The sequence below is a fragment of the Benincasa hispida genome, chromosome 8, assembly GCF_009727055.1.
Source record: "Benincasa hispida cultivar B227 chromosome 8, ASM972705v1, whole genome shotgun sequence".
NCBI classification, from domain to species: Eukaryota; Viridiplantae; Streptophyta; class Magnoliopsida; order Cucurbitales; family Cucurbitaceae; genus Benincasa; species Benincasa hispida.
Window position 1 is genome coordinate 63,164,474 of NC_052356.1, and position 19,652 is coordinate 63,184,125.

Below are 19,652 nucleotides of genomic sequence, written 5' to 3' on the forward strand. Positions count from 1 at the left end.
GAATCATCAGCTTCCTTCCCCCAAATAAAAAATGGACTTTTAGGAAGTCTATCCGACAAGAACCTGTAGATGATTTAAAAATACTATAGATTGGTAATCAGTTATAATCATCCATCCTGGAAAAGCCAAAAATCACCAGCATCTAAATTTTTTTAACAGTTAACAGACTCATCAAAGCCATGTTCAGTTTATCACTATCAGAATCTTCCATACAAATTATTTTAGCACATCCCATGGTATCATAAAGGGAGTTAAACTATGAAGAATTCAAGGTTTAAAATGCTGGTGTCGATGAAAATTTCGAAGCGTTAGTTTTATGGGTAAGTAACGATTAAATGACGAAGTTTTATGGGTAAGTAACGATTAAATGACGACATTGATGAATATTTTTGGAAAAAAATATAAACATACAAATTCAAAAATAAATATAACTTGTAAATAAACACTTTAAGATTTTTCAACAAGTTAACAGATCTATTATTTATATTATATTTACATTTAGTGACATTTTGTTGCTTATGTCCTATGTTCATGGATTTTTTAACAATATAATGGAAATATCAATTCACCTCTCATGTTGATATCAATCTCATGGAAACGTGGAAATATTGATGGAAATATCAACATGTTGAGGGAAACTTAATATTGTAGAAGAATAAAATAAAACACCTCAACGTTAAAAACATAATTCGTCTAATAGTCTTCTTTTATAATTTGACATTAATACGAACACTTTGAGTACTTATCAAACAAAACACTTTTGAGAAAATGTAGCCAAATACATGAGAAAATGAAAAATTACTTTTCGAAAAACCTTTTTTTCCTAGGTAATCCATATTGACCCTAATTAAGTTATTTAAGTTAAAAGAAGATAAAAAAAAATTTGAGATAGCATTTTTTCATAAGATAAATTGATGCAATTTTTTCAAACACGCATTCTAAATTTTGGACATAATGTTGTTAAAATTTCCTATGTCATGTTTATGGATAGTGGCACAAACAAATGGTCTAAACCAACCAACATAATTCTAACCTACAATTTAAGATATATGTCATAAAAAGCCTTAAACCCCTCGACTGCCTACTTATTTTTTTTTTTTGTGCATTTTCTACTCATACATTCAACAAATGTGAAAGTATATTATAAATTGTTGATTTTATGAAAATAAAAATATATTTTGTCAACCTCAAATTCAATCGTTACATGCAAAAAATTTTAAAAAATGTTGAGTCAACTCAACTAATTTAGGCATATGTTGCCGACCAAGAGGGTTAGATGTTCAAATTCGCATATCTCCTTGTTGAACTAGAAAAAAAAAGATCACCATGTTTAAAATCTAAGTTATCAAGGTATTTAAGGTAGTTTTCTTTCTCTATTTGAGAAAAGCAATAATAATAACAACAACAACAACAACAAAATATGTTTCTTTTAATTCTAACATATGAAATCTTAATGTAGATATCAAAAGTACATAACTAATTTGTAATTTTATCATTATCATGAATAAAATAACTATTAGTGTTGATGTTACCTGTGTGCCAAACGCCCCATAAGTGAAATAAGAGTTAGAGTCTTGATATAATATTATATGTATCTTCACCCATGAGCTTAAGTTTTTTGGTCGATTTGCGATAACATAGAACCGAAATAACTAGAATTAGAACTCATTGGTGGAGCTAAGTTAAGAGAGCGAAACGAAAAAGGCAAACACCTTGATAACTTATACAACAGATGAAAAATATCAATCAATATGTTGTTTTGTTTATTTGTCGAAATATTATTATTCATGCAACACTATTGATAGCATTTGAAATATGTTATCTCGCTTAGTTTAATTCAGACTCGTTCTTAAGATTAATATGTTTATTCTATGATTTTGTAGGTTTTGAGTACCTAGAAGGTGCTTTAAATTCTACATCTCGATAATTAGGTCATAACTTTTGAACCGAGTGACTATTTTAGGCGAATGACTACTCATTTTTTGGCTTTTTCATCTTCTGTCCATCTACAATATTAGTTTTTAGCTTTTCTTTGGTCTTCCTTATGTAATTAAGCCAAATGGTGACGAGTGGTGGTGATAGACAAATGATGGTTACCATGAATGCCCTGTTTACTAGCACAGCATGAAAGGAGTACTCTTCTTTCTTCTCTCTTTTTTTTTTCCTCTTTTACCCCCTAACTTATAGTAGGACACGCAACATGGGACTGACGCATTGGCTAATGAAAAGGAGATAGATATTACGAGGTAGTTGGGATGGATTTAAAACTGTGTGTTGGGAGGGGGGGAGGATATTAGCTTAAGTCAAGACACAAAAGTGACAAGACATGAAGATTAAAACATAGTCTAAAAAAAGCATTAGTTCAGGAAAATTAAGAAGGAAACATAGAATCAGCCAACTCCTATTGTTAACTCTGGTTCTTCTTTTTCTATGGGGCATGGGACTTGGGAACTGAGGAGCTAGGAAGTGCAGGCTTATTCTTTGACATGGCAGCTTTGTCTAACTTCTGCAACCACTCAATCAACTTAAGCCAACCAATGCCCGTTATATTTCAGGTTTTTTCTCCGAGAGAACTACATCTTAGTTTCTATGAACTTCTTTTTCCTTTAACCTTTATTATGGTTGGCAAAGCTTGGTCTTTTTATCCTCTTTTACAAGGGTGAGCATAGCTTTCATATACACCCCTTATTCTTGACTCTGCAATGATATTTTTCCTTGTCAAGCAGTTTTGTTAACTATCCAATCATTTCATCCCTTCATATCCACTGCATGATCACTGACTTAATGGTTTCAAATAAGAGGAAGAAAAATAGACTACTGACCTAATGTGTTTGCCTTGCAGGAGACAGCTGATGAAGTTGTTGATTGGTCCCATGGAAAGCAGCTTTGGGAGCTCTGCAAGCAAAAGTATGAACCTCTTTGGCTAAGTGGAGGTGGGCACCGTAATCTTGAGCTCTACACTGAGTTCATTAAACATTTAAGGAAATTTGTACGGTCACTTGGAAAATCAAAAGGATCAACTAATGGTTCTGAGAAAGCTAAAGTAGAAATTGACAACCAGAATAAACCATTTGAAACTGGCCCTTATCGGCTGCTAATCTTCCCAAAGTTTACCAAAACAGTTTAGATAGTCGGCTTGAGAAGTCAAAACAAGCAAACAAGCCTGAGAAATCTTGTATGAGCACTGATCGTCTCGATATGTTTAGGAAAAGACCGGGCTTAGTGTGGCAATCGACTATATCAATTCATCTCAGAATAAGTTGTACACTAATCTCAAGTGTGGCCCCTTCTATAATGATGCATTCATTATTCCAGCAAAGTACCAATTGTGTGTGATTCCTTTCTTTTTTCTTCCCACTTTTCATATTTATGTATGTTCACAGATGGAGGAACTTTTCATTTATATCCCTCTTGTACAAACAGCAACAAGATAAATGCAAAACTTTGCAGTTTTTGTAGATCAATTATTGCTTAGAGGAATTTCCTCTCATTGTAGGTTTTAACAGGCTGAAATTTTGATGTGGCATGATGGTTAATTTCATTCCCTGTATCTAACTTTAACATTTCATTTGGTAGTTGGATGTGTTTTGGGAGGTGGGGCCACTACCTTTTTCAATGTCAGGATTGCATGCACCACTCGTTATTTTGTTGAAACCAACCTTTTATCATTGAAAGGAAGGTGGAAGGGTCTTTACTGTTTTGAATAATGTGTATTGCCTTGAAAAGATAAAATAAAAAGAAAAGAAAAGAAAAAAAAAAAGCAAGTCAATGTCTCTGTTGTATTACTTGCTTTTGGTAATGGTTGATTCCCCTCTTGCAATGGAAAGCTTGCAATGGGAACAATCATGTAAAAAATATGTTCTAAGCTTTTCCCAGATGAAGAAAGTTGTAGCAAATCATGGTTTTAGAGGCCCTAACCTCATTGTTTAATATAATAGGTTTTCTCAAGGGAGAAAATGCCCTAATTTTGTGATTTCTTTAATATTATGTACTTTGAGAAAAAGAGAGAATGAAAAACTTTTGTACTTTACAGTTCAAAAGCAGTAAAAGATTACGGCTGCTTTTTTTCATTTTTCATTTTTTTAGGTAATGAAACAGGAAGAGACTTCATCAACTCAAAGAATAGACAAGGGATAAACAGCCCGAGTCAATAAAGCTAAGAGTGGAATTTGGGAGAGTTTGAGTTGAGAGTAATATGACTAGCTTTTCCTTTTCTGATTTCATACAAAATTACATTTAAAAACTTGCATAAATTGAAGATAGGGAAATCATGAAGTCCATTCCCCATACATGGTCATTTGCTCTATTTTTTTTTTCTTTTTCACACAAGTTTTCATTTAAATATGATATACAAAGATATATAACTAATGCCTCCACAAGTTGTACTTACCAGTCACCATTAGCAGCAGCAGCACACAGGCCCTGTGGATTCCTGGAGTCTGAAATTGAATGTTTGATGTGATGGTATGTATGGCTTCACAAATTACCCTGGAAGGACAATTTATTCTGTAACATACTAGAAGACCTGACCTCATCGATAACTAACTTGATTTACATTAAACACAAAAAACCATCAAAAGCCATAATGAGTAAGCAGTTGATGTCAAAGCAATGACCAATCATGACCCCTTGCCTTCTGTATCCATTGGATCAATAAGTGTCCCAAACATCCAATCCATCCATATGGAGTAATGGCCATAATTGTATCGGTATCTTGTATGATGAATCGTGTGGTAGCCAGCACCCATAACTGGCCACATTCGTGCGTGGATGCAATCGTGAATGTTCGTAGTCCATATGACCTCAAAGAATAGCAGCACAATATGTGTTCTAAAGTGGGTTGGAATGAGAAATAGAGCAAACAAATGAGGTATTGCTTGCAATATCCCGTCGATAGGGTGAAATGCTAAACCTGCCCATTCAGAAAAACCGTTCACCAGAGTATCTTCTAATAATAAGAAAGAGTCGGAAGAACTTTAGTACTGAAGTGAGAAGAAGCAAACAGGGAACAGCGAAATTTGACAGATCAATGTCCCAACTACTTCAAAATCCAGTGAAGTTTGCTTAGCATCAGTGTCTTTTGGGATTTTAAACTTCATAATCAAACTATAGTCATATGTCAACTTTAATTCTATTCATCACAATGGAATTGAAGAGCATGAAAATTTTTCTATAAGAACAATGACCATATTTCTCCAATAACCTCATCAAGTAGATTAGCAAATCTCGAAGTTTCTACCTAAATGAAGCAATGCATACAAACTGTGTTTTCGTCACAAAAATGGATAACCATTTTACAGAAATATTATCTAGTCTTAGTCACTAAAATAACCTCTATTTCGATTTTAGTCCATTAAAAAGAAGGATTTTCTGCACATGTATAGTATGACAAAATAATACACTTCACACCAAAAGCCAAGTTGATGTAACCTTGGTAAGTCCTGTGGAGGGAAGTTGCCACTCCGGATTGTTCACACTAGGCTAATATATTTCTCCAACTAGCATGGATCAGAAATTCAGTTGGGTTCAAGGAAACAAAAGTGTTGCGAACACCTTTAGTTTGAACACCAGCTAACTACAGCTACTTAATGCTGGTATACTTTTTCATTTCATTTCTTTTCTTTGTTTTCTGTGAAAGACAATTTGTGAAATAGATTTATTGAGATTGGTTCGTATTTCGGCTTTTTATGGAAAGTTGAACAGATCTTAAGTAAATCAAACAAGAATGATGTATGACATGCAATCTTTTCAAACAAGTATATTTGATCATGAATGGCAAGATGGATAGCAAAGCCAAAAATTAAGAAAGTAGATTAAGAACTTACCAGCGAAGGGAGAGAGAGTAATTTTCTTGTTGTATATATGATGTTTAGCATGAAGATACTTGTAAAGAGGCTTTATATCATGCAGCCCCCTATGCATCCAATAGATAGAAAACTCTATAAAGGCAAGATAAGTAATTACATGGAATGCATAGGCAGGCCATCCGACATCGAGTACCCTTGGATAGCATTTTGTCCAATCATGTTCAACCACGTATTCAGAAAAAGTTGGAAGGATGCAGTACAATGGCATGGCCTTGATTGTTACAAAGATTTGCAAGAGCATCGATTTATTAGATGGAATAGAATCTGCAAGAAAGTGTCCAGCAGGTCAAACAATTATACAAGCATTCAGCCATACACATACATATCATATAACTTTGTTTTGACATGAAGGATATTGCAAGTCTAAAAAAAGTTACTTGAATTCTTACATACAGCCTCATCCAAATCCAATATATAATCTATGATTGACAAGTTTTATCCATTAAGATGCACGTAAATTTTCAAAAGCCTGACGTCTTAAACTGCTGATGAGTTTTGGGGAATAAGGAATCAAATCATCAAATTGCAAATTCGAGGTAGATGATCAACACAATTTCTAAGTTTCAAAGCTTATTAGATTAAATGATTATGATACTAAACAAAATTATCCTGACACGAAAAAAAAAGGCATATAATATTCATACAAACGTATCAAATTAGAAAAAAGTTACTCTCGAGGAAATTTTCCAATCCAATAGTGTACCGATTCTAACAAGTTCTATATTCATAAAATATTTAGTTCAAAATAGCCACCTACCAAAACATCCCACAAGTTGATTAACGCCAAACGTATACAAATAGGGAGTTGTTTCTTGAAATTAGTCAAGGTTGCCCAGAGACGACATATTAAAAATAATATCTAAATCACAAATATCATATGTGTGACTGATATTGTAAGCCAAGACTTAACAAATGTTATTAAAGGAAAGACTATGCCCTTTCTTTGTATATTTATGATTTATGCTCATGCATAGAAGAATCTTTCATTTGAACAACAAATAAAACATCCTCTTTTTTTAGTCTCACTGAGAAGAACCTATAGACAAGAATCCCAACATAACATATCATCCACTAGGTCTAAATTATTATGGTTAAGTGTTGGATATTATATTACAGTTCTTTTCATAACAATTAATCTATGAAAGACGAGAAAGAAGAATCATCAGCTTGCACAAATTAGAACAGGCCTTTTAGGAAATCTATCTGACAAGAACCTATAGATGATTTAAAAATACTATCAATCATCCATCCTGGAAAAGCCAAAAATCACCAGCATCTCAAAAGGAAAAAACAGCCTCATCAAAGCCATGTTAAGTTTATCTCAATCAGAGCCTTCAAGACAAATTCTTTTTGCAAATCCCATGGATTATGAATCAAATAAAACACCTCAATATTCAAAAGCAGAAGGAATCAGTAGAACCAAAATGAATCAGATATAGCATGCAGTATGCACACGTGCAAAGAAAAAGAAAAAGAAGAAGTTGAAGAATATAGCTAAATCATACTGGAAGTAATGGCTGAACTTAGTTAAAAAAAAAATACCCAAATCCAGATTCTTCCCAATGGCACACAAATCCATTATACAATCAGTGAAATATTAAGAGATCAAAAAGGGAGCCAACAAGGAACTAAGAGAAATAACAGAACCCAAATAACCAGAATTAGAACTCATTGATGGAGCAGTTGAGATAATAGCAACAAAGGGAAAAAGAAAACACACACACACACAAAAGGGAGAGCAAAGGGAAAAAAAAAAAAGAAGAAGAAGAAAAGGCAAACACCTTTAGGAATATAGACATTGCGCTTCCAGTAATAGATGTAAAAGCACCAAAGAAAGGCAGAAAAGAAGTAAATTAAGAATCCACCAATGCAGTTTCGAAGCCAAGTTTGAACAATATGAGGAAATGGGTCTAAAGTAAAGGCTGGAAAAATGGTTCCTAAAACAATGCGGTTGTAGAAATCAGTCTCCTCCACAAAGAGCTCCAAATACGGCGGCCCACCGCCCATGGCCGTCGAAAATAGCCACCGGAAAACAGAGAAAAAGCAGTGAAATCAAAAGCAGAGCAACCTGAAAGAGGTAAAGAAGAAGAAAAGGGTAAAAATAAAGAGAGTCTGAGTTGGAAATGGAAATGGGTTGTGAGAATTTATAACCAAAAAAGTGGTTTACTACTCCATAGATGAGAAAGATCACTTCTTCAACACTCTGCCAATCAGTAGGACCGGACCAGACCAGACCAGACCAAACCTGTGCCGACCCTCCATTTCAAAGCTTTGTCCCTTCAAAATTCACACGCCTACTGCAACTTTTTTGGATCTTTTTTAATATGTTTTTTAATTGGTAAGGTAATTGGGGGTTTTCCTTTTCTGGGGCTCGAGTTTTTTTTTTTTTTTTTTTTTTTTTTTTCTGTTGCGCCACTCTGTGGGCACTGCCAGCCATGGCCTAAGCTATTTGCAATTATTACACAAAATGGGGATGTGGGATTTACAATTGACTGCAAATTCAAACTTTTTTCAATGTTATGTTTTGTTGTGATCTCAGATGAATGGAATTAAAAGGTTCATTTTGTTTTTTGTTTCGATGGGTAGTTTTGTTTTTAGAAAGTTTTAGTCAAACTTCGAAAGAACTATAAAAAATAGGCACTTTCAAGTCTCAAGTGTTAGAAAGTCCACCTGCTAACGTCAAATCCTCGCATATATGTGTATGACAAAGACAGAAATTTAGGGGAAATAAAAAAACAAAAAAAATTAAAAGAAAAGAAACAAAGAACAGAAAAATCCCAAATAAAGTCTGTCATTTTCGGTGACAAGAAGAAGAAAAGAAAGAAAGAAGTAGCCAGGTAGGTTAAATTACATAAAAGGAAATTTTCAAATAAATGAAAATATATAGACTTATTTATAAATATAATAAAATATCAAATATCTACTAATGATAGACTACGATAGATCACAATACACGTTTATTAGTGATAAATCGAAATACCAACTTTATTTTAAAAATATCACAACTTTTTACTAGTATCGTCAAACTTAAAATAATAATAATAAAATGATAAAAAAAGTTAAAAAAAAACTTTTTGTTTAAGTTTTGGGTTTAATTTCCACGTCATTCATAGATTTCAAAATATTATATTTTAGTCCTTAATATTTGAATTTGATTTTATTTTAGGCCTCGTGTTTCAAATGTTACAATTTTACCCTTAGATTTGAGTTTTGTTTTAATTTAGTCCTTAGGTTTCAAGATTTACACTTTTAATCTCGATTTTTCATTATATGTTCACATTTAATCTTTAGTGTTAATATCTATTAATTAATTTAAAAGAATTAAAAGAATAATAATTAATTAAGTTTTACTATCTTTCATTGTCACAAAAAAATCACTTCATAATTATTTAAAACTAATTAATACACATTAGCGTCAAAGATTGAAAGGGAGTATTTAGTGAAAAAAAAAATAAAATTAAAAGTACAATTTTTGAAACCTAGGGATTAAATCGAAACAAAACTCAAATTTCAATAGTAAAAGGGTAATATTTTGAAACGGAAACTAAATTCAAAACTAGGAACCAAAAATGTATTTTTTCCAAATAAATAAATAAATAATGCTCTTACTATTTTTTGGATAGAAAATTTAGTACTTTATTTCAAAAATATACTTCAACTTAAAAAAATTTCATTAATACCCTTACACTTTGATTACAAAAATTAAAAATACTATTACCATTAATATATGGAAAAAAAATATTAATATCTTATTTCAAAAATACTCCTTAGCTTTTAGAAGTTATATTTATATCCTTCCAACCTTAAAAAAAAAAACAAAACAAAACAAAAACGATATATTTCTACTCTTCTTTTTCCTCTCTTTTTTTAAATATTAGAAGTTTACTCCTTTTTATTTTTTTGGAGTTATCTTGAGTTAGGAAAGATAGGCTTTCGTAGTTATCTTTTTGAGTGATTGTAGAGAAATTTTTATTTCTAACTTAAAAGGCTTTTCATTTTACAAAACTAATATTTTTTCTAACATCTTTCTTTTCAAATTTTAATTGGAAGACCTCACATATTAAAAAGTTCGTTTTATCTACTTCACAAGCAATATTTCACAAATATTCTAAACTTAGATTTTTCCTTCTTTTTTTTTTAATGATTTTAATCTTATGATACATTCTCACTCATATTAATTTTTTACATTATTTTACAATTAAAATATTAAAAATTTCAAACCGTATTAATATTAATTATTTAGAGATTTTATTTTTTGAATGATCATTAATTACACTATATATTATGGATTGATTTCTTATTTTATTTATTAACAAATATAATATATATCCCTAAAATTAAGGAATATGATATGCTAATTTGCTGGCTTGAATTAATTCCATCTCTTTTTTTCTTTGTTTGCGAGAATGACTCAGAGGACATTACATACTTTCATTTAAGGTATAATCCTATTTAATTTATTTTTACGTTTGATGATGGATTATTCTTTCTATTATTTTATGGATAATCCTATTTCTTATTTTATGGATTATTTTCAAATGCATTTAGAAAAAGTATAAATATAAGATTGATATATAATATATACTCCATATTATAATTTTAGTTTCGTTCCTATAAAGATATATATTTTACATAATTTGTCATATATATACACATGTATATTTAGTTATTTTGTAAATATATACTTCATATTTCCATATATATTTGAAATTAAAAACAAAATATGGATATAAACCACGTATATGTTATGTACTACAGCAGATGTGACTTTCATGTGATCATTAGATTGGGCCTTCCAATGGCATTGAAACTGTCCATTGCTGGCAGAATCGTGAGCAGTGGCGGAGATTATATGGGTTGGTTGGTCTTTGTCTGATAAGCTTATGCAAGTTGAAGCTTCCACAAACCAACAAAGCTTTTGCTTTAAAACTGCAAATCTTCTCTATGATGGAAGATTAGTATCGAATGACGCCATTTCTTTTAGTGGTATTTACATGTTGATTGAACAATCATTGGAGGTCACCACATCCATCCAAAAACGTCATCATCCAATAAGAAGAGTTTCAATTTCTTCCAATAAACGATTTGAAGACCTGTCGATTCTAACTGATTACAGAATTGATCATTCGGACAAAAAAAAAGATAATGGAAGAGAAAAATAAATTCTATTTTTTTAATTAAATTTATAGAAGAGGACACTTTAGTTTCCTTTTATGATTTTTCTTTGTTTTTTAATATTTAAATTATTTTCCATATGTGACGTTTCATATCAAAAACGAAATCGTCAGAATTATGTAGGAATGTATATGACGTTTGAACTTATTTTTATGAAATATGGTACCCTATTAAACCATTCATGGAAAAAAAATGGTGACTTAGGCTATTAGTGTAATTAGACCTTATGAAACACAGACACGGATACGACTACACGATTAAAATACGATTGGATATGACGATTCGTCAATTTCTAAAAAAAGATACGGATATGTTGAAGGATACGCCATTTTTATATATTATTTTAATATATATTTCTAAAAAACGAGGATACTGATACATTGAAGGTACATATCTTTTTTCTTAAAAAAAGTAAGCATAAAAATAGATATATCAAATCGTTGGTCAGATACATATCTGGAAATATCGGTATCTGATATGTATATGATTCGAATTTTTTGCCTTACATGAAATATATGTGCTTCATAGACTAGACCTATTTAAATAGGTTATTAGTGTATAAAGTCCACCTAACCTAACACAATATATTTTTAAAATTTTGTTGTTTAGATGGTCTGAAAAATGTAAGTTTTCTTTCTTTCTTTCCTTCCTTTCTTTTTTTTTTTTTTTTTTTTTCTTTTGGCAAATTCGAATAGGTGAATTTTTTATTTTGAAAAAAAAAAAAAAAACCTAACTTTTCCAATTCTTATGGAAATTTCCTCTAAGATTTTTTTTGTAAGAAAGAAAGGGTATATATGAAGATTAAAACATAATTAAAACATACTGTAAGTTTGAAGATTATTTTGTATAAACTTGTAAACAAATCTTACAGGAATTTTCTGTGAAAATAATTCCCAATTTTCCAAATCTTACCAGAAATTTTTATAAGATTTTTTTTTAAAACTATAGTTTTTTTTTTTTTTTTTTAAAAAAAACATAAACTAACCCAATTCTTATGGGAACACCCTTAGGTTTGGAACTCCCATGATTTAAGTAATAAAAAAATAATGGTCGTATTTAAATATAGAAAAATGAATCAAAATATTTATAAAATATAGCAAAATTTTAGAACTATAAATGATAGACGCTGATAGACACGGATAGACAATGATAGTTCTAAAATTTTGCAATATCTCGTAAATATTTTCAATAATTTTACAATTTGAAATAATTTTCAAAAAATAAACCAACTGTGAGTTTTCTTTCAAGAAAACTAACTTTAACTTACAGTAAAAAAAAATTGGAATTGGAATTGATTAAAAAAATTTAAACTAGAGTTAAGAAATTAGAGATGGTTAACTTAAACTAACCAACTTAAGTTTAAGTTTTAAAGAAAATTGGAATTGCTTTAAGTTATTTAAAAAAGGAGGAAAAAAAAAGAAAAAACACTTATGGGAAGAATTTCAGTTACGGGAAATTCTTGTCAGATTTGTTTATTATTGTTTTTTTCAACTCAAAACCAAGAATCTATAAATTTAACACACTATAGAATCTATTTAGTTTATACAAAATAATCTTTAAATTTACTGTAGGTTTTAATTATGTTTTAATCTTTATATATATATTTTAAATTTACTATTTTTTAGTTCAAATTCCAATAAGAATGCAAAAGGGTAATTTTTTTTTAATTTACCCATCCAAATTTACAAAAAAAAAAAAAAAAAAAAAGAAAAAAGAAAAAAGAAAAGAAAAGAAAAGAAATTGCCGTAAATGAATCGGAACTCACGTTTTTAAGACCATCTAAACGAGAAAAAAAAAAAAAAGGTGTTAGGTTAGGTAATGGTAAAATTGAAAGCACATAGATGAAAGACACAATAATCTTTTTACCATGTGGATCACTATAAATTAATATCTAACAAAGTAAGAAAGAGTTTAGAAAAAATAATTTTTTTAGCTAAAAAAAGTTAGTTTGTAAATGAGACCATTTTAAAAGTTAGAAATAACCATTTTTCCTAATTGTAATGGGTAGTACTTTTAGAGCAAATAATTAAGTATATAATAACATTTTAAAATAATTGCAAATATAGCAAAATTTACTTGTGATAGACTCCTACTAATGATAGACTCTTATTAGCGATATAGTCTATCGCTGATAAACTTCGAAGGTTAGATCTAAATTTTGTTATATCTGCAAATTATTTTGAATTGTGTTATGTTTAATAATAATTTGAGTTTGATTGTTATATTTGCAACTACCTCTATTTTTGTTTGCAAATAAATGCTTTCATTTTTCTCTCATTTGTCTGATTCTTCCCTCAATTTTCTCAGCATCCAAACAAGATACAAAACTATCAGAGTATTGATATAATATCAAATTTACATTCATCAATTAATTTAAATTTTTGAGTCAATAGGTGATTTAAGATAATATTAGAACAAGAAGGTTAATGTCACTAACTCTATGTTCAATATAAATGTCTATTTGTTGGTCTTCTAAAAATTTATAGCCCACAAATGAGAGGGAGATTGTTAGAATGTTGATATGATATTAAATATACCTTCACCAACTAGCTTAAACATTTGGTCAATTAGTGATTTCAGAAAAATTTTAAGTTAAACTATACATTTCCACAAATTTCCACAAAGTCCCAAAATAAAAAGGGTAGACAAAAAAAATGTCGTATTTGATCATGGGGAACCTTTTTAATTGATTACAACAAAAAGCTAATTTGAATTAAAAAAAGGATCAACAAAATCTTCGTCACTATGCATATATTTTCTTTATTTTTTCTCTTGTTACTTGTTCTCAAAATTATAACCCAAATTCTTAATGTCTCTCATTTGATATAAACCTAGATGTATTAACTCACACTCAACTACTAAGATATAATCTTGTAAAAACATTAAAGTCCTAAGGTCCTTTGTTGGATTCCACTATTCTTCTTTCTTCTTACTAGAGCCTATATACCTTGACTGGGGAGAGTAGCTTCAGAGATTAGGGAATTGAAAATGGGGAATAAAAGGGTATTGAAGAATAGAGGAAAAATAGGTCAGAGTTGGGCAATAGATTGAAGCACTACAAGAAAAAGAGGCTCTCCCGACGCCCGAAACCACTATCGGGAGATTCATTGTCGGGAGAGAGGGTCTCGCCCGACTACGTAAAAGTAGCAGCGCCATACCTAAGTCATCAAGAGATATGTCCGCCTGACGGGTAGACAATAGGTGTCGGGAGTTAGCATAACTCCCGATGCCTAGACCGTATGTGTCGGAAGTTTGTTAGGAACTCCGGACGGATCCTCTGACGGCTCTCGATAGCCGTCGGAAGATGGGATATAAATCCCCAAATCGAAGAAGGCAGATCAGATCTATCTTCTTATTTAAAACCCTAGTTTGGTCAGACAAGAGAGAGAGCAGGTCGTCGTTCGTCATCTTCATCCATTCGACTAGTCCCGCCGTCGCCGTTCTTCGTCCGTTTGTCATTTTTCATTGCCAGTCTTCGTTTGTTCTTCGTCCATCGGCCAATTTGTTTCCTCATCCATTTGTCATCTTCCACCGATAAAGTCCTTTTCTATTTTTTTTCCAGAAATTGACATCTTAATTAAAACAATGTTTTAATAATATTAGCAATTGAATTCAAATCATACTTATGCATATTATATAGAAAAACCACAATATTAATCAAAATAATTATCTCCAAAATATCTTTCCTCTTGTTTAAAGATTTTATGTTAAGTCATAGACCACCTTATATGAGCCCTCTATAAAAAAAATAATGCTTTATATTTATCATCGCACATTTTATTCTCTTAGACAAACCTACATCGTGGACGATTATGAATCGGTACTATTTGGATGTTGAGTCTTTAAGCTTTTACTGAAGGAAATCTAATAGAGATCCTTTGAGCAGCGGGTGGATCGTTCCAAATCCCATTTAGAATGAACATAAAAAAATTACGGTCATAAATGGAAATGAACAGATTATGCATAAAAAAAAATTACAACATGCTACAAGAAGATACAAGGAATAGAGTATGCATATCTTTGAAGAAATATTCTTCAAATATCCCTTGATCGTTCAGCAAATCGTTCAGTCAACACGAACACGAACACAACTAATGAAATAGCCAATAAGACAAATAACTGGATGAACCCAATCGAGTCCAACTCGATCCTCGAACTGAATTAGAACACCACAACAAGTGTTACCTTGGTATTCTCGGTGTGAGAATCCAGGAGTTGTGGGCTCTGTATGATTTTGGTTTGAGGAAAATAAAAGGTATACGATCGAGTAGACAACCGAGCAAGTGGGAGATGTAGACTGTCTATTGTATAGATGATGTATTCGATCTTTTAGAAGATGAAGCCTATCGTATAGACTTTGCTACTCGATCGTGTAGCAACGATCAAGCGAGTAACTATCGTATAGTCAACTCGTAGCTCGATCGTGTATGCTCTCAACGCTACCACTTAGTAAAATACTTTTTACTTGATAGCCTTTTTCCTGAGCTTAATTCCAAATGAGAATACCACTAATTTTGGAAAATAATTTTCCTTTTTATCTCACAGTTACCATAAAACTTCCAATAACCTCTCACTCAATTCGGTTATTAGAGAAAAAGAATTAATTATCATATAATTAATATATTATAAATAAATATGATACCCAACTTATTATATTATATTTATAACCTATAGTTTTAATATTTCATCATATAAAACATAAAAATTATAGTTCTTTTTCTATTTTATGGTATTTAATATAAATTATATTTATATTAATTCCTCCAAATAATGTATCTAATACATCATAACAATTATATCATATATAATTCAATTTCCTTTTGTTAATTTGAATACTTCAAATCAACCCAAAATCTGATTCTCAACTTGAACCCATTGAGCTACCAAGGGGACCTCATGGACCTGTAGCTTGAAGCTCCAACGGTACGTAAATAACTTATTAAACTCTTTAATCACGAGATCCACCATCTGTTAACTATTGGTCACTCTAATAAAGACTGACAGCTGTACTATTCGCACTACAGATATATTTCTGTGTCCATATGACCAATCAATAATGCGATGACCCTTCACAAATCGATTGTAAGTACAACTAGGCCAATTTACCGTTTTGTACCTGTAGTTACATCTAACTCCTTAAATACCACTGATTCCTCTAATGAACAATAAGTCTTAGTCCTACTATGACTGAGTTCTCTCTTCCAAATAGAGGGTGTGGCCTGTTCAAGACCCGGAATTAGCCCTTAAGGGAGAAATTTATCTACTTACCCTTGCTTCGGGGAAGGAGTGAATTCCATCTTGTGTAGCTGAGTTCCAGACTCTCCAATTAGACGAATCCCCAAAAAGGTAGGCTTGTTGAGGTGGCAATCTAGCTACTCTCACCCATACTAATCAAAGGACCGTCTTCTTGAGCAGGAGTTCCCAACTCACTCAGGATTAAGGTCATGTCACCTATGGTTATTTTAGTGAAATGTAAGTCTTACATACATGTTTAAGTTACATGAAATAGCCACGAATTTTAGTTTATTGGATTTGAGTAAATGCTTATAAAATAATATTTATTTTATTAATAACAATGTGTGTACAAAATAAGGTTGGCAACAGGTCGAGGCGGAGCGGGGGGGCATCCCCCGTCCCCGGCCACGTGGGGGAAATTATCCCCCATCCCCACCTCCGTCCCTACCAACGGGGGCGGGGATTCCCTGTCAGGTAAACGGGGCCCTTACGGAGCCCCATTCCCCATTTCTCTGCGGGAATTCCCCTGGGAATCCCATACTAGTTCCTGTGGGGATTCTCCATTTTTTTTTTTTAACTAAAATTTAATTTTATTTAAAATTTGATTAGTCCACAAAAAATAAACAATTTTTTTTTTTTTAAAGTTTGGGCTTGACTTCTCAGGCTTAAAATTAGAATTTGGATATTTAATATTGGGCTCCAATCCAACACTATACATTATATATATATTTAAATAAATTATAAATATATATTTATAAATAATATGAATATACCAAATTGGGGGTCGAGGATTAATCAGGGTCAGGGTGGGGATACCGTCCCCAGATGGGCCCCAAAAATTTTTCCAGTTTGACTGAGGGGATTCTCTGGCCCGATCGGGACAGGTCCCCGCGAGAATTTTGCCAACCCTAGAACAAAATGTTTACAAACTACGAGACTGCTGGGAGAATTAGGACACAAATCCCAACACTTACGATATTAGAAAATATGAAAACTCCTCTGACTTACTTGTCCATCAGCATATAGGAGTATAAAATTGTAAAATTATTAATGAAATGGAAATGAAATTAATGATATGTCTTTAAAAGTGAGATTACCCTTTTCAAATGACGATGCCAAACCCTTTTGAATTTCTAATATCTGAATGGCAACATTAGAATTTAGTGCTTGTTTGGAATAATAGAATCAAGAAGAATGCTAAGTAAAGTTAAAAGCAGAATTGTTAAAACTCCTCTGACTTACTTGTCCATCAACATATGACCGAAGCACGTAATGAACTATACCTTAGTTGTTCCCAATTTTTGTCCTTGAACTTTTTAGTGAAATTGATGCATATCAAAGTTCTCAATAGCTGGAGTAACAAATCGTTTGACATGTTGCTAGAATTGTTAAAAGTAGCGCTTTCAGCTGACACCGCTATACCTACTTTCTTTTATGAAGCTAAGCAAAAATTGCGTGATTTAGGCCTAGTTTATGAGTCTATTCATGTGTACAAATATGATTGTATATTGTATTGAAAAGAATTTTCAAATTTGCAACAATGCCTCGTTTGTGGTGAGCCTCGGTATAAAGTTAATGATAGCAAGGGGGAGGGTTGAGTTTGGTTATAATTGTTTTAGGGGGAAAGTTTGAGTTTTTTGTGTGTTCATTGATATTTATGAAGTTTGAATATTGTGGGGATGGGTAGAGTTTGGTTATACTCGTTTTGGAGTTGAACTTGGAGTTTTTTTGTATTTTTTAGATGTTTATGAGTGTCGAGAATGTTGTGGGAGTGGGTAGAGTTTGGTTATACTCGTTTTGGAGTTGAACTTGGAGTTTTTTGTGTATTTTTTGGATGTTTATGAGCTTCAAGAATGTTGTGGGGGTGGGTTGAGTTTGTTAATAATTGTTTTGGGGGGAAAGTTGGAGTTTTTTTTGTGTGTTTATAAATGTTTTTAAAGTTTGAATGTTGTGGGGGGTGGGTTGAGTTTGGTTATACTTGTTTTGGAGTTGTACTTGGAGTTTTTTTGTTTCTTTCAAGAAGTTCATGACATTTGAATGTTTTTGTTTTGTTGTAGGATGTTATTCGGAGATGAGATTGGAATGTTGTTGGAGAGGTTTTGCTCCAGACCTTGTTTTCATGTTCTTTCTTTTATGTATTTATAAAGACATATTTCTTGACGTTATTTTCATGTTGTTTCTTTTATGTATTTGTGAAGACATATTTCTTTTGTAAACTATCTTGTAACTTTTCTCTATTTTAGGTAATAAAAAATAGTATGAACTTTGTTTGTTTGTTTTATTTCTTATGTGAATATGTTTGAGTTGGTTAATGATGTTTTATAGGTTATTCATATCAAATTAAAAAAAATTACAAATTAATTTTTTTTTTTAAAGAATGACTATCTCCCGATGACTGGTAAGCCGTCGGAAGTTCAAAAGTCAATTTCAAATACTGAAATTGAACTCCCGACGATCGAAACCAAACGCCGGGAGTTATTAGCACTCTCGACACCGTATATTAGGTGTCAAGAGTTTGTTCCAACTCCCGACGCCATATATGAGGCGTCAGAAGTTTGTGCACTACTCTCAAAGGACAGTTTTGGAAATCTCGACAGACTTCTATCGACCAAACTCCCGAAGACCAGTACGTTGTCAAGAGAGAATCTCTCAATGGGTTTTTTACCATTTCCTGGCGATTTTAGGCATTGGAAAAGGTATGATTTCTTGTAGTGAAGCAAAGAAGAAAGAGGAGATGAAAAGGAGAGATGATGAGGTGTAGATAAATAATTTTCATTCATATTCTGTTGAAACTAGGGTTTTGCGCTCTAGGGGCAATTTTGTCTTTTTCATTGTACCCTAGGGTTTCCATGTTCTCTATTTAAGCTGTTGGTCTACTATATTCCATTGTATCAGTTTCTAATAATAATTCCCTTATCCCGTGGTGTTTCTCCCTAATTAGGGTTTTTCACGTAAATTCTTGGTGTGCTATTTTCCTTTCCCTACTCTATTTTTCATCATGGTATTAAAGCATGGAGATGAAACCCTAGCCACCATTGAGGAAAATCCAATTGAGAATCCCAAACAATAACTCATATATAACCACTGTTATCCAAAAAGCCATTGATAGATACTTTCAAACCCTTCTTCCTCACTTCCGTGAAGACCAGTCGCCGCCGCTTTACCCACTGTCGGCCGTTTCCGTCGAGCCAGCCGCCTCCCTCGAAGACTCAACAACCAGTCGTGCGCTACCCTGTCAAATCAGTCGCACGCGAATGAAGGGATCCTTCCAGTTCAGACACGCGCAGAGAAGGTCGACCAGTGACAGCCACGCGAAACTAGTCCGATTGGTCCCAGACGCTGCCGACTGAAGCTATGGAGCACTGATCAATTATA

At 32.1% G+C, this 19,652-nt stretch overlaps 1 protein-coding gene across 3 annotated transcripts; it reads right to left on the reverse strand.

The window, feature by feature from the left end:
- Nucleotides 1-4,184: 4,184 nt before the first annotated feature.
- On the reverse strand, nucleotides 4,185-8,190 carry LOC120082841 (delta(7)-sterol-C5(6)-desaturase-like). 3 transcript variants are annotated; one of them, XM_039038177.1, is made up of 4 exons: nucleotides 8,019-8,190; nucleotides 7,649-7,935; nucleotides 5,826-6,131; nucleotides 4,185-4,912 (listed from the first exon to the last, which is right to left on the reverse strand). In XM_039038177.1, the coding sequence occupies exons 2-4, from the start codon at nucleotides 7,872-7,874 to the stop codon at nucleotides 4,620-4,622; spliced, it is 825 nt and encodes a 274-aa protein (XP_038894105.1). In that variant the 5' UTR covers nucleotides 7,875-7,935; nucleotides 8,019-8,190; the 3' UTR covers nucleotides 4,185-4,619. The 3 variants fall into 3 exon arrangements, with proteins under 3 accessions (XP_038894105.1, XP_038894107.1, XP_038894106.1); XM_039038179.1 differs by having other exon boundaries at nucleotides 8,038-8,187; XM_039038178.1 differs by having other exon boundaries at nucleotides 8,035-8,187.
- Between the last annotated feature and the right edge of the window lie 11,462 nt (nucleotides 8,191-19,652).